Source organism: Mirounga leonina, unplaced genomic scaffold, assembly GCF_011800145.1.
Source record: "Mirounga leonina isolate KUSES-001 unplaced genomic scaffold, KU_Mleo_1.0 Mir_96, whole genome shotgun sequence".
Classification (NCBI taxonomy): domain Eukaryota; kingdom Metazoa; phylum Chordata; class Mammalia; order Carnivora; family Phocidae; genus Mirounga; species Mirounga leonina.
In genome coordinates this window covers 4,552,915-4,569,312 of record NW_023270871.1, presented here as the reverse complement: position 1 = coordinate 4,569,312, position 16,398 = coordinate 4,552,915, and the positions used below count along the sequence as shown (strand labels likewise).

The 16,398-nt window shown below is 38.8% G+C and overlaps 1 protein-coding gene across 1 annotated transcript in view; it reads left to right on the top strand.

Moving 5' to 3' along the window:
* The window catches only part of LOC118006335 (complement component C9-like), a 53,142-nt gene that overhangs the window by 21,532 nt on the left and 15,212 nt on the right, over positions 1–16,398 (top strand). Inside the window, exons 6-8 of the mRNA XM_034998953.1 lie at positions 8,744–9,010; positions 13,005–13,245; positions 15,950–16,075. Of these exons, the coding sequence (XP_034854844.1) occupies positions 8,744–9,010; positions 13,005–13,245; positions 15,950–16,075 (634 nt within the window). The remainder of the gene's footprint in view (positions 1–8,743; positions 9,011–13,004; positions 13,246–15,949; positions 16,076–16,398) is intronic.

Sequence of the window (16,398 nt, the reverse complement as noted above, 5' to 3'; positions counted from 1 at the left end):
TTAGTTCTCAGGTCTGTGTCATACAGTTTTCCTGTCTTCGTCACTGTGACCAGCCTCTTAGCTTCTCTCTAGGGGTAGGAATGGCTGTGAGTGACACAAGATGGTCAGGGCCAGAACCTTGCCCATGACTGATCTTGAAGCTACATTTGGAGAGTAAATACACTGTTTTCTCTATTTACAACCCTGGAAATAGATGGGTTTCTGTAGTCAGTATTTTGGATTTTACAAAGATGATGTGTTGCTTACCCCGTATATTACTTACACCCCCAGGGGAGTTGGGAGCAGCATCTCATAACCAAGCACATTAATATTTCTGTAGCAAAACTAACTGATCTTCACATAAAGTGGGAGAAATGAAGACTCTAGTAAATTTTTATCAGTTCCAATCAGAATAATGCCTCCAAATGGGTGTTGGCATCAAGTTGATAAAAAGCAGACAGGGATTGTGGGCCTGGGTGGTGAGTTGGTGTCAGCTGAGGAGGAGTGCTGATGGAGTTGGCTGGGGGCTTGCTGAAGTCCCCACATTACTTCCTTAGTGCTCCAGCTGCTGGTGCTCCCCTCACTCTCATCTGTGATGGTCTTGGGAAATAGCCAAATATGTTTCTACCATACGTAAAAGAACATGAACTTATTCAATGGAAATCTCTATTTTGACTTCTTAGAAAGAATTTCTTCCTACACCTTCTAATATCCAATGGAATAGTTTGCCTCCTTTTTTGCATATTTTATTATAGGAACTGAAGGCAAAGAATGCATTTTATACGTCCTTACAGGCTGTTATACTAATACTCTACTCAATATATGTGTATATATGATGCTCAACAAATTTTTATTGGATGAATTAATTTTTAAAATCCTGTCTTAGTTACTCATCAACAGTAATTTACTGTCTTTTATGTTTTGAAAGAATTCTACCGAACTATCAGTGTATGAGGAATATTTCGTACTAATGACATCTGACTCTGACACATTCACCCTCCCTCAGTGCCTCTTCTCTCAAGAGTGGCTCTGGTTCTCTGACTCCCCAGGACATAGTACATAGGTTGGAATCCCAGCTCCACTCCTAAGCAGCAGTGAGATCTCGGGTAAATTATTCTTCCTCATCCTGCCTCAGTTCCCTCATCTGTAAAATAGAAATACTGATGCCTATCTCGTAAAGATAAATGAGTCTAAAACACCCAGGAAGTTATCGGCACATAGCAAACGCTCAATAAATATTTGCTATCATTCTTTTTTTAAAGAATATAATTAGTAAAAGACTTTGCTACGATTCAATGCATAATTAGCATTCATATTACAGGTCAAGGTCTACTGGCTATTTAATAAATCAGAAGTAATACTGAACCTCTGAAGCCTGCAATTATGGGGAAGAAAACAGGGATGGTGTCATGTACAAATCAGTTCCTTTTCCCTTGTCTTTCTTTGGTCCTCTCCACTTTTGTTCTGGAAAGTAACAATTGGTAAATCAGGTTTCAGGTTTTTATTACCATTTTCTTTAAACCTGGGTCACCATGAATATGTAAGATTTAAGAGATCAACAAAGAATTGTAAAATGCACCTGGATTCTAGTTGTCCTTTCCCCCCAATCCTTCCCAAATCCTGGGTGACTTTTATATCCTGTGGACTCTGCCAGTAACTTTTTGTTGCCTCTTAACCTCTTGTGTCTGTTCTGCCAGAGCCACTCACATCTGGAACCACATCCTTAGCTGTGTTCACCAGAACTGTGCTGCATGTGGATTCCAAACACTGGGGAATCCAACATTTAACCCTTTGCCTCACTGCAACTGGCCCATCTCTCAGCTCTCACTCTCACTTGTGACCACAAACCTACTCTTGGACCACATCGAGATCCAGTTCTTTGGCACTGGCTTTCCTCCCATTCCATCTTGCTCCTCCGGTTTTCAATTCCTTCCTAGAATCAATCCAGATCCATTTTGACCACTCTTGATAATATTATCAATGCCCTTGACTTCTATTCCTTCTATAATCCAGAAACACTCCAACTTTTGATGAACCCTATTAGTTTTCTGCCCCTCTTGTAAACTTGTATTGCTTAGAGAAATTCATAATGATATAAGAACTCTTGGCATTATACCCTCACCCAGGACCTCCACACAGCTCAGCTGGTCCACACACCTCCCCCCAGGCTGCACTCCTCCCCAGTCCACACAGGGGTGGTTTAAAATTTCCAGCATCCCCCTCAAGCTCCTCATCTGACCGTGTTGGCCTTAAGCTCAGTAGATGGCATTAGCTTCAACTTGACAGAGAATACCAAAGCCTAGAAAAGAATTTTCTAGTTTTTTCTTCAAGGTTGTCCTTGTGTACAAACTTACTTCTCACTCAGTCCACCCTTAACATCCTTCTATTCTGTCTCAGTAGAAAGTGTGTCTTTCCATATGTTGGATTCCATGTCAAGTGCCTTGTTAATTATCTTCTTAAGCCTTCTGTCAACCTCTCTCTCATCTTCCACCCTGCCCTTAATATATAAATAAATACTTCAAGACTCTCATTAAAAAAAAACACAAACACAAGAAGGAAACACCCATCTCCACATACTCTTCTTATCTACATTTGCTGTCTCAATTTTTGCATTTCCCATTAACTCCCTAACTATATTAGTTCACTAGGGCTGCCATAACAAAGTATCACAGACTGGATGGTTCAAACAACAGAAATTTATTTTCTCACAATTTGAAAGGCTACAAGTCTGAGATCAGGTTTCTTCTGAGGCCTCTCTCCTTGGCTTGTAGATGTCATTTTTCCTGTATCTCCCCAGCCTCTTCCTTCTGTTTGAGTTCTAACCTCCTCTTTTTATAAAGGCACCAGTAATATCGGGTTAGAGCCCATTTTAATGACCTCATTTTAATTTAATTAACTCTCTAATATTTGTATCTCCAAACACAATCACCTTCTGAGGTACATGGGCTTAGGACTTCCACACATGAATTTGGGGGGAGCATAGTACAGCTCACAACACCAAATCTCTATTACCTTCTTGCGCCAACTGCTTTTGCCAAAGTCCATCTTGAAGATTCTTTTGAGCTCCCTTTACTTAGGACAGCCCCTAAATATAGGTCTTACCAGAGTTCCTACTCCACCTTGTTTCACTAGTCTCTGTCTCCATATTCTCCTTGGGTTGATTTCATTCCCTCCTGTGGCTTCAATTTTCACCTCTAACCTGATGGCTTACAGATACTCTATTAGCGGCCCATGTCTCTCTCCGAACTGGATACCCACATAGCTAGTTGTGTGCAGTCATCACACAGTTAACATATCCAAAGCTGGTATCCACTCTTTTTTTTTTATTCTTATGCTAATCCCCATACATTACATCATTAGTTCTAGATGAAGTGTTCCATGATTCATTGTTTGTGCATAACACCCAGTGCTCCATGCAGAATGTGCCCTCCTCAATACCCACCACCAGGCCAACCCATCCTCCCACCCCCCTCCCCTCTAGAACCCTCAGTTTGTTTTTCAGAGTCTATCGTCTCTCATGGTTCATCTACCCCTCCGATTTCCCCCGCTTCATTCTTCCCCTCCCGCTACCTTCTTCTTCTTCTTTTTTTTTCTTAACATATATTGCATTATTTGTTTCAGAGGTACAGATCTGAGATTCAACAGTCTTGCACCATTCACAGCGCTTACCAGAGCACACACCCTCCCCAGTGTCCATCACCCCATCACCCCATCCCTCCCTCCCCACCCCCCACTCCAACAACACTCAGTTTGTTTCCTGCGATTAAGAATTCCTCATATCAGTGAGATCATATGATACATGTCTTTCTCTGTTTGACTTATTTCACTCAACATAATACCCTCCAGTTCCATCCACGTCGTTGCAAATGGCAAGATCTCATTCCTTTTGATGGCTGCATAATATTCCATTGAATATATATACCACATCTTCTTTATCCATTCATCTGTCGATGGACATCTTGGCTCTTTCCACAGTTTGGCTATTGTGGACATTGCTGCAATAAACATCGGGGTGCACGTAGCCCTTCGGATCCCTACTTTTGTATCTTTGGGGTAAATACCCAGTAGTGCAATTGCTGGATCATATGGTAGCTCTATTTTCAACTTTTTGAGGAACCTCCATACAGTTTTCCAGAGTGGCTACACCAGCTTGCATTCCCACCAACAGTGTCAGGGAAATCCAAATCAAAACCTCAATGAGATACCACCTCACACCAGTCAGAATGGCTAAAATTAACAAGTCAGGAAACGACAGCTGATATCCACTCTTAACACCCAGTTCCCTGATTCTTACGTTTGATTTCTTCACTTATTTTTTTTTAAAGATTTTATTTATTTATTTATTTGAGAGAGAGAGAGAAACAGCATGAGAGGGGAGAGGGTCAGAGGGAGAAGCAGGCTCCCCACTGAGCCAGGAGCCCGATGTGGGACTCGATCCCAGGACTTCGGGACCATGACCTGAGCCGAAGGCAGTCGCTTAACCAACTGAGCCACCCAGGTGCCCTGATTTCTTCACTTAAATGGATACAATGAAACAATGAAATAATATCTTCCTAATCACCAAATTCAAAATCTGGGAATCATCCTAAAGACTGCCTCTACAGACGCATCTCCCTCAAAGTCTACAGTATCCAATCAATCTCCAAGTTCCATTATTTCACAATGTCTCCTAAATTTGTCTCCTCTTCTCCATTCTCACTGCCATGGCCATGGCCTTAGGCACCTGTCATTTCTCAGCTAGGCTGCTGTGTCTTCTTATCAGCTTAGGACCTCTAGTTTTGCTCAGTTTCAATTCGTTCCACACACATCAGTATGAAGATAAATGATAAATCTGATCTTATCTCTTAGCTGCTTAAATTTAGTGAGTGTTTCCCTGTAGCCAGCAGGATAATAATCAATCTCTGTGATAGGGAGAAAAAGGTCATTCCTCACCTGGCTTTTGATTACCACTCCTCCCTCAGCTTTCTCCTCTGAATTCTCTGTTTTGGTTAGATGCCCCACCTGTAAATTAATGCAATAGCCTCTGCTTCCCTTTCTGTTCTAGCATTTATTTTGTTGCATCATATATACCCTAAGTCAAGTTTCTAGTTATTTTATTTACTGTGGAATCCTGAGAAACTAACCTTGTATTCTTTGCTAAAAAAAAAATGATCACTGAATTAATAAATAAGTGCATGCAGTATATTAACAATCTTTTCTTTACTTCTTAAAATATTTAATTATTTATTTTGGGGGGGAGAGCGAGTGGCGGGGAGGGGAAGAGGGAGAGAGAGAATCCCAAGCAGACCCCCGGCTGAGTGTGGAGCTCCACGCAGGGCTCAATCTCATGACCCTGAGATCATGACCTGAGCTGAAATCAGAAGTCAGCTGCTCAACCACTGGTGCCATCCAGGCACCCCAACAGTCTTTTCCTTAAAAGCTCACGCTTCTAACGAAGGCAAGAGCCCATAATCAAGTAAATATTTCATTGGAATTGCCATTAAGATTGACAACAAAACAGAAAACAGAGGCTTAATAAACATTCCAACTGTACTTTCTGCTGCAACTTGAGTCCATTTAGAAGCCCTGGCAGTGTACAGATCAGGTTTATTATGCACCTGCTGATTTGTTTATTGTATATTGATGTTTCCAAGGAACAAAAGACTGGTCTATTTTGAAAGGAACTATGGTCTATGATAAACTAATATGAGTTCAAATTTGGAGTCACAGACAGGAATCAAATAATGAAGGTTCTCATATGCCATATTAAGTAATTTGGACATGATTGTGAGCATGAGAAGGCAGCCACTGAGGACAGCAACATGGTCAGAGTTTCATTTTAAATCTTTGTGTTTTATGGATATAAATTTCAAAAGGACAAGACCAGAGAGGTAACGACAGAAGGAGGCTATTTCATGGTCCAAGAAGGAAATGATGGAAGACTAAACTGTTTATATAATAGTAGAGACTGAAAGGAAGAAAGGGAATCAGTATTTTTTTTTTTAAATCTAGCATATTTAAGAACTAAAGAGTTCACTAATGAATTGGCAACAGGGTAGCATATGGTCAATTGGTCAGTTCTGAATTAAGACTCCCTGGGTTTAAATCCTAAGTTCCTCCACTTATCATCCATGGGACATTAGGTAACTTATTTATCTTCCTGAATCTCAGTTTCTTATCATAGAGTGGAGTGGTAATAATACATATTTCATAAGATTTTGAAAAGGTTAAATGTGTTAATAAGTGCAAAGTGACAATTATTTCTCACAATTCTGGAGATGAGAACATCAGAAGTTCTGGAAGTCCGAGATCAGAGTGCTAGTCTGGTTGAGTTAGGGCCCTCTTATGGGCTACAGACTTCTTGCATCCTTATATGGTGGAAGGGGCTAGAGAGTTCTGTGGGGTCACTTTTATGATAGCACTAATCTCATTCATGAAGACTCTTCCCAAAGGCCCCCCTCCTACCATCGAAATGGGCATTAGGATTTTAACATATGGATTTTGTGGAGGGACATAAACATTCAGACCATAGCATTCCCTGTGCAGAACAGTTCCCCACTGTATGCTACGGCTCCAGTCTGTGCTGACTGAAGAGATGGGTGGCTCCTTCTCAGACAAGAGTTACGACCTATTGCAGAGGGCCTCTGGGAGGAGTTTCACCACTGAGATTAACAAACCTCCCACTGATACCTGACAATTGTCAAGTTGGCTAAGAATTCTTTTTTTCTTTTTTAATTTTATTATTATGTTCACCATACATCATTAGTTTTTGATGTAGTGCTCCATGATTCATTGTTTGTGCATAACACCCAGTGCTCCATGCAGTATGTGCCCTCCTTAATACTCATCACCAGGCTAACCCATCCCCTCACCCCCCTCCCCTTTAGAACCCTCAGTTTGTTTTTCAGAGTCCATAGTCTTTCATGGTTCATCTCCCCCTCCAATTTCCCCCCCTTCATTCTTCCCCTCCTGCTATCTTCTTCTTATTTTTTTTTAACATATAATGTATTATTTGTTTCAGAGGTACAGGTTTGTGATTCAACAGTCTTTCACACTTCACAGCACTCACCATAGCACATACCCTCCCCAATGTCTATCACCCAGCCACCCCATCCCTCCCACCCCCCACCACTCCAGCAACCCTCAGTTTGTTTCCTGAGATTAAGAATTCCTCATATCACTGAGGTCATATGATATATGTCTTTCTCTGATTGACTTCTTTCGCTCAGCATAATACCCTCCAGTTCCATCCACGTCATTGCAAATGGCAAGATTTCATTCCTTTTGATGGCTGCATAATATTCCATTGTATATATAAACCGTGTCTTCTTTATCCATTCATCTGTTGATGGATATCTTGGCTCTTTCCACAGTTTGTCTATTGTGGACATTGCTGCTATAAACATCGGGGTGCACGTATCCCTTCGGATCCCTCCATTTGTATCTTTGGGGTAAATACCCAGTAGTGCAATTGCTGAGTTGTAGGCTAGCTCTATTTTCAACTCTTTGAGGAACCTCCATACTGTTTTCCAGAGTGGCTGCACCGGCTTGCATTCCCACTAACAGTGTAGGAGGGTTCCCCTTTCTCCGCATCCCTGCCAACATCTGTCATTTTCTGACTTGTTAATTTTAGCCATTCTGACTGGTGTGAGGTGGTATCTCATTGAGGTTTTGATTTGGATTTCCCTGATGCCGAGCGATGTTGAGCACTTTTTCATGTGTCTGTTGGCCATTTGGATGTCTTCTTTGGAAAAACATCTGTTCGTGTCTTCTGCCCATTTCTTGATTGGATCATTTGTTCTTTGGGTGTTGAGTTTGATAAGTTCTTTATAAATTTTGGATACTAGCCCTTTATCTGATATGTCATTTGCAAATATCTTCTCCCATTCTGTTGGTTGTCTTTTGGTTTTGTGGTTAAGAATTCTTTAATTGAAAGTTTAGTATTTTTAATTTTAACTAGGTTGTTTAGTTCAGGGTTTTTTTTTCCCCCATGCAAATATGAAAGTGGTAAAAAAAAAAAAAAAACAGTCAAAAAGTCTGAACATCGCAGAAGATTATTCAAGGAAATATAAGCCAGCTCCCACTCCAGATTTCCATTTCACAGTTCCCCTTCTCAAGGGCAAACACTTTGCTTTGTCGATTTTTCTGGTAATTTTCTGTGCACATAAAAACCTTTCTTCGCTTGCTTGCTTTCCTAGTCTTTTTTTTTTTTTAGTTTTTTATTATTTATGTATGTATGTATGTATGTATTAACGGGCAGGAGAGTGTAAAGGTTCAGAGTGCAGACCTTGTCTTAACCTTTCTGCTTAAATTAATTAACATGCATAAAATATTCAAAGCAGTGCTGGCCCAGAAGCCTTCAGTCAGTGTTGGCTTTATCATTTCTTTCTTCCTTTCTTTTTTTACACAAATGGAAGTATATTGTGCATCTGTTATGCAAATAGCTCTTTAATTATTAACATATTAACACTTGAAAGTTTGCTATGTTCTAAGCCCTTCATATGCATTATCTCATTGCATTATCTCTTAACAGCCTTTGGGCTATGTATGGTGAGCATCTCTTTTTCATAGACTAGGAATCAGACACAGAGAGAGATTACTGTGTCCTGTCCTCAGAGTCATGGAATCTGTATCAGAGCCCAGCGATGTCACTTCAGTGTTTCACTCTTAACTCCTTTGCTCAAATACCTTTCAAATAAATTGCTTGATTTTTCTTTAATCTGTGTTTATTTGGGGTGGGTTTTTTGCATGTTGTTTTTCATAGTGTTTCATCGTTCTCTTTTAGACAAAAGCCGATAAAAATTTCAGAACTGAACATTATGAAGAACAGATGGAGGCATTCAAAAGAATTGTCCAAGAGAAGACATCAAATTTTAATGCAGATATAACTTTAAAATTCACACCTACTGAAGCAATTGAAAAGTCTAAAAGCACACTTAAAGAAACTCCTGGCAAAAAAAACTTCAGTCTTACAAATGCTGAGGGTAAATTTCGATTTACATATTCCAAAAATGAAACTTACCAACTGTTCTTGTCACATTCTTCTAAAAAGGTAAGACCAAACACTTAATATAGAAGATATAATGGGATATTTTTCAAACTAACCAAACACTTAAACTTAAAAGAGTTTAAAACTCTTTTAAGTTTAAGTGTTTGGAGCAGATAGAGTTCACTGGAGAGAGAGAGAAAAAATAATACTCAACAAATCCCCAAATATGTAGCTAGGAGGTGAGGAAGAAGAATGCTAACTGAAGAAGGGGCCATGGGATCTGCAGTAAATGAGGGGGCGAGATATTTGGTGGTGATAAACAGAGAACAAGCATATTAAGAATTCGGAACATACTTTTAGACTGAGATTGTGGTAATAGACTGTTGAATTTATACCACCTTCAGAATGACAATGAAGCATCAGACTAAGGAATTTGGTAATTCATTGCAATGTCTTACACTGATGACTATTTACTTACTGGAAAGCGTCTCTAAATAGGTGCCATGAAATTGTACACATTGCATATGACATTGGTCTGCTTACTTTGTAATCACACCTTTAATTTAAGGCTTTGAAAATGTGTTTGTTTTTTAATATTTAATCCACATTTAGAATTTTGTTTCATCACCTTTGAAATATAGGAAACACTTTCTGTAATCAGTATGATGCTGGTAAAATGTTCATTCTTCCTTTTCTGATAACACAGTCACCTGTTTAGATACCCTCTCCTCCTTTAAAAATAATAATAATTCACACTTAGTACTTATGTTATGCCTAATCATACAATTGTTTTGTATGGCTCTGTACCTTGTCTCTATATTAATATGCATACCCATCCATACGATGCAGTTGGAAAATCCTTTAAATCATACAACAAATATTTAATGTGGATTTCTTATGTGGCCAGGCACTGTTCCAGGGGCTTAGAATACATTTGTGAACCAAACTAAAAAAGATTGCTGCCTCATGGAGCTGAAAGTTCAGCAGGGAGAGATAGAAAAAATAAACGTAATAGCAAAAGAGTGAGATATATAGTATTTAGAAAGTGATAAGTGCATGGAATAAAGCAAAAAGTAGAATAACACAAGAGAAATCAGGAGTGCTGGGCAAGTGGCAATATTAAAAAGAAAGTCCAGGGTAGACTTCATAAAGGAAATGAAATCTGAATGAAGATTTGAAGGAGAAGAAACAGCCAAATAGTCATAGTTGGGATGATGTACCTGGCAGAAGGAACTGTTAGAGACAAGTCTCTAAGGTGGGAACATATCTGCCCATTGGGCCAAGTGAAACAGGAGAACGGGTTAGAAAGTTTATCCTGAACCAGATCATGAAGGGCCTCACAGCCTGTCCTGAGTTTAGCTTTTTCTCTGAGTGACATGAGAAGTCAGTAGAACTTTTTGAATAGAAGATTGGCATATGCTAGTATATTTTAAATGAGAAGAAATTATGAGAGTGAAGAGCAAAAGTAAAAAGGTTTGTTGAAAACTATTGCAGGAATCCAGGTGTGTGCAGATGGATGGAGCAGGTATAGAGTCAAGCATGAGTCTAAGGTCTAAACAACTGGAAGGATGGAGTTGCTACTAACTGAGATAAAGAAAACTTTCGGTAGAGCAGGTTGAGAATAAAAACAATAGTTCAATTTTAGTCAGATTAAGTTTGAGATGTCTGTTAGACATTCATTTGGAGATGTTAAGTAGGAAGTTGGTGTTATAAGTCTGGAGTTTGACAAAAAGATCTGGGATTGAGCTATAAGTTTGGGAGTTGTTCGTATATAGAACGGTGCTTACAGTCATAGGGTTTCGTGTGACCACCAAGAGTTAATGTAAATAGAAAAGAGAAGATCCAGGACTAAACTCAAGGAACTTCAATAGAAAGAGGTCTGGCAAAAGAGGAAGAACCAGCAGAGGACAGCAAGACGTGGCAAATCTAATGCCCTAGAACCTCACTACTCAAAGTGTGGTCCATGGATCAGCATCATTAGCATCACCGGGAAGCTAACACCTCAGCCTCTAACCCAGACCTATTGAATTAGAATTACATTTTAACAAGACTCTATGGGTGATTTGTCCACACTTTACAGTTTGAGAACTGCCCTAGAAGAAAAGAACCCGTATCAAGGAGAAAGGAGTAATGAACTGTGTCAAATGTGCGAATATTTCAAAGAAGGACTAAGAAGTAACAGCTGCTGGCTTTAGCATTGTGAAGGTCATTGGTGACCTTGACAAGAGAAGTTTTGCTGAAGTAGTGAGGAGAGCTGCATGACTGAATTAGATTTAAGAGAAAATAGAAAGACAGGAATTGAAAACAGCCAGTATAGAAATTTTTTTAAAGGAATTTTGCTTCTAATGAAGGCAAAGAAATTGGTAGCAAATGATTAGACAAGTGAGGCCGAGAGATTTTGTTTTTATTATCTAAGATGGAAGGAACAACTTTGTATTTGGATGGAAATGATCTAAGATCTACCTCTGAAATAAGTTGAGCCAAAGAATGTTAACGTCTCTCTGACAAGTTATACCTCTTAATTTTAGCAACAATGAGGAGTCCAAATAAGTTTTGTGCATCCTTGAGACTCCACTGAGAATTATTATGCAAGTCATCAGAAGGCGAATTCATTGTTGAAGACTGAATCACTGACCATCACCTGAAGCCATACAATGTGAACAGTTGTGCTTCTGAAACACAGGAAGTTTGGTGTGATGTTCATATACACCAACATATACTTTTAAAAAATAATAAAATGTTTTCAACTTCTATGCAATCAACGTGTGTTAACCACTACTATAGCAAGAGAAACTTAAACGAACCGTCTACAAATCATAGGTGTCCATTGTAGTTTAGTTTTGACTGGGATAGTCTGTGGCATTGAAACACATAGTTCTTTGTCACTGCCTCAGTTTTCTCCTGGAAATTTGAGACATCATCCCTAGGAATGCTTAACTATTCACTCATTTAGCTTGCATTTCTTAAAATGTTGTTTATCCTATCTTTGTTATAAAAAATTGAAAGGACATAGAGGAAGGAGCAGGGAGACTTGAGACCTAGGATTGTAGTTCCAATCACTGCCAAAGACTATTTTTGTGATTTGGAGCAAATAACTTGATACCTTTGGATCAGAGTGTCCTCGTCTGCAAAATGAGAAGATTGGGCTGCATATGGAATGTCTACATTTCCTTCCATTGTCAACATTTTACAATCAACTTGGTGGAGTATAACTTACAAGTGATAATGTAAATAGCAAATATTTTAAGCCTGTAGTTCCATGAGTTTTGACTTTTGTATCCACCTGTGTGACCACCTTGTCAAACAAGACATAAAACATTTCCATCACCTCAAGAAAATTCCCTCATGCCCTTTTCAGTCAATCCCCTACTGCCTGAGAAGCAACCACTTTTCAGATTTCTCTGACCAGAGCTTAATTTCACCTGGTCTAGAACTTCATGTAAATGAAATCATACAGTACATACTCTTTTGTGTCTGACTCTTTTCACTCAGCATAATATTTTTGAGATGTATTTATGTTGTTGCGTGTATTGGTAGTTTATTCCTTTTTATTGCTAACTAGTAGTACTTTTTGTGAACATACCACAATTTGTTGATCAGTTCTTCTATTTCTGGACATTTGAATGGTTTCTAGTTTTAAGCTCTTCTGACTAACGTTGCTCTAAAAGTCTCATATGGATCTTTTTGTGGACTATTTTGTCACTGATCGTAGGTAACTATGTAGAGGTGGAATTGTTGACCACAGGGTAGATGTGGGTTTACTTTTACAAGAAATTGTCAAGCAGTTCTCCACAGTGATTAGGCCATTGTACATTCCCACCAACAGTGCTGAGAGTTCCGATTGCTGCCCATCTTCATCAACAGTTGGGACTAACCACATTTTGAGTTTGCCATCCTACTGGGTTAAAGTGGTCATCTAGGGTCACTGCTAAAACATTTGTTGCCTGGGGAAGTTCTAAATTTTATGATTTTTTTGTAATTTTTAAATTTTGTGATTTTTAAATTTAAAATAGTGGTTATGAAACTCATATTTTTTTTCTTCTGTTCTACAATCAAGGAAAAAGTGTTTCTGCATGTGAAAGGAATAATTCATCTGGGGAGATTTGTGATGAGAAGTCGGGATGTCATGCTGACAACAACTTTCTTGGATGATATAAAAGCTCTGCCGACTACCTATGCAAAGGGGGAATATTTTGCATTTTTGGAAACCTATGGAACCCACTACAGTAGCTCTGGGTCTCTAGGAGGATTCTATGAACTAATATATGTTTTGGATAAAGCATCCATGAAAGAGAAAGGTATACCTGGAAATAGAGTTCTAACTTCTGATGTTGTTTTAGCCAATCATTATTCCTATTGCTGATCTCTTTCAATGGTTAAAGGTTTTAAAATAAAGTCCTGCTTCTTTGAGAGAACTCTCTCCCTGCCCTTTGGCATCTAAAACCCTATCAGACAGCAAATTGACTTCTACCTCAAACAAGATGACTTGGTCATGCATTATTGAGAAATGCACAAAATTGTACTGTAATTTAATATCAATTGGTGATGCTGCTTCTAGTGACATACTATTTAAAAGGTGAAAAAAGTACAAGAGACATAATTTACATAATCTATTTCTTAATCAATAAGTGGTCCAATTATATGTATGACAATTATCTTCCAAAGGATTCTTCAGTATTGGAAGGAAAATATTGTTCTCTATTTTCTTTTAGGGAGGAGGAAGAAAGTAATGTTAAGATTGTATAAGTCTGGTGTCTTAAAGCAAGGGTAGAAAAATCAGTTTTACCTCATCTTATGACAAGTCTAATCATAGGGTGGTAGTTGAATTGGGTCCATGTTGAGTAGATTTCTGACCACACTTGGAACGTGGAAAGAAGGTCTTGGTGGATCATCAATGTCTGCCACACGTACAGGAAAAGCCTATGTACTACATGGTTACCATACTGGCCTAACAGCTTTATCTAAGCCTTTTAAGAATCAAGTAGGTGCAAAGTGACTGTGTTAATCAGTTTTAATTATTTACTTTGTGAGTCATTATTTCTAGTTATAATATTCCTTAAAGAGGAGATAGGCACCAACATATCTCCTTTCTCTGCCCTCAGCGTTCTTCAGTGTGTCTCTTAGGGAGGGAAGTGTTGGCAAAAACCTTTTCTATGGCTCCTTCCCTGTAGCTTCTATCTGTGTCAAGTGAAGAATGGGATATGGCTATGAACTTGAAGTCTGACATTGCCCCCATAGTTGGTAAGCACTATATAGACAAAACAAATATGACCTGGCCAGAACAAATTGCTCTTGATGCCTCAGTCTTGAGCAGGGAGAAACACTGCCAGGGGAAGAGGAATATGAGGTTATTTGGCTTATACTGCCCTACAGGGCTATGTATAGAATGATGAAGTCTCATGAGTCCTGCCTGGTAGGCTATTTTGATAGATATCATATGGGCGAGGGGCACACGAGGACTATGTCTTGAGTAACCTGAAAATCAGGAGAGAAAGGCTCAACAAGGATGATCAAAACACAAGGAACACTTCAGGCTAAGAGTTGCTTTGGTGAAAAAGCTCCATGGGCTAAAATTTTTAATCTTGGATAACTCAGACCTATCCACTTAAATTTACTTAGCATCTGGCCTTAGTAGACAAGGATCATTAGGTCAGTTCTGGTATCTTTGAGAGGGAAGTCATCTTTCTCACTTCTTCATTGGCAATACCTGAAGACCAAGCCATGTCCTCCTCCTAGATTTGGGATGTCCAGACCCTTTCTGAACATGAAAGGTCCACAGCAGAGGTAGAGAAGCTAAGTTCACTGGGATCACTTAGGTATTTTCATCCCCATCTTCAGAATCAAAGTCTTTATGCTTCTTAGGTTACGGTTGGAAATCTCGTATTCTGGATTTCTAGCATGGTCTTCCATTTTTATCCTCCCTCTCCCTTTCTCATGGGGAAAGCCACCTGATATTTCTCAAGTTCTCACTAGTTGTGGGTACACAAAAAATATTTGTTGAATAAATGAATGCCTGAATACCCCAGATCCCTACTTCTAAATTCCACCATGAAACCCTGGGTTTAACTTAACTTCTCCCTTTCCTTTTTCATAAAGCATTTTGGCATGTGTGTGTGTATGATCTGAAAGAAATAAGAGCAAAAACCGACACAGTCAATGAACTGAGGCAGTTTACCCTTAAAATAAAATTATTATTCTCTCTTCTAAATAGATAATAAATTATATGCTTGAATTAAATATTAGGATTTTTCTTCCTAGAAACTGTGGCATCCACACACCACAGTGAGTCAGCTTCCGAGACTGCTATCTACTAAGTAGCATTCATAGGACCAAAACAAAATTGTCGTCTATATAAGCCATCTGCTCAAAGCAATAACTAGCTACCTTAATAATGAACAGAGTCTTCCAAAGAGGATAAAGAGATGTTGATGCATCCCACGACCAAATTATGAAGTCAATACAGAGAAGTGCTTAACAACCAGACAACTCTGGTTCAAATACTAACTTGGCTAATTGCTGAATTCCACTGGCAGATTACTTATCTGCTCTGCCATTCCATATCCTTATCTGTAAAATGAGGACAATAATAGAACCTACCTCAAAAGACCAATGTGAGGATTAAATTAATTAATGCATACAAAATGCTTAGAACGATGTTGTGTATATGATAAGTATTCAATATATGTTAGATGTCAGTGTCTCCCTGCCATGTTATTAGAGGTAAAGGACTTTACTATAACTGCCCTATTCTGACTTATGTCCCTTTCAAACAAGGAGCAAATTTATATGTCCTTTGGTATTAAGTTGACAAGCAAATTCAAAAGGAGGCCACTAAATTCTAACATAAGGACAAATCAGGGCCGATATGACCTTGCATTTGAGCTCAGTAATAATGTCTAGGAATCCCAGTAAGTACAGTTCTTACAAAATAGCAAAAATTGGAATTTATTTGTGATGTTGATAAACGTTATTTAACAATTTTCAACTAAATACATTAAACAGGTGTTGAACTAAGGGATGTACAGAGATGCCTCGGGTTTCATCTGGATGTTTCTCTGAAAGCTGGACTTGAAGTCAAGGGAGAAATTAATAAAAATGATTGCTTAAAGAGGGGTGAAGGTGGAACTGGTAAGTATAACCTAACTCACTCCTTAAAAAAAAAGAGGGGCGTTGTCAATGAGCAGTGCTCTGTCACTGTAAACTCTCCTTATTGTCTATCTTCTTTATTTAAAAAAAAGCTTAGAGTGCTTCAAAATTATTTTATCTTTATAGTGGTTTCCAAACCATTATAAACACAAGTAACCCATGGACATGTATTCACTGGAATCACTGTTGTACAGGGCACACGGCATGCAGCTCTGGGAAAGGCTTTTAGGCATGGTCATTGTAGATTTCATATTTATCATGGCAATGGTAGAAGGCCAATGGTAGAGAAATGTCTTCAAGAAAAG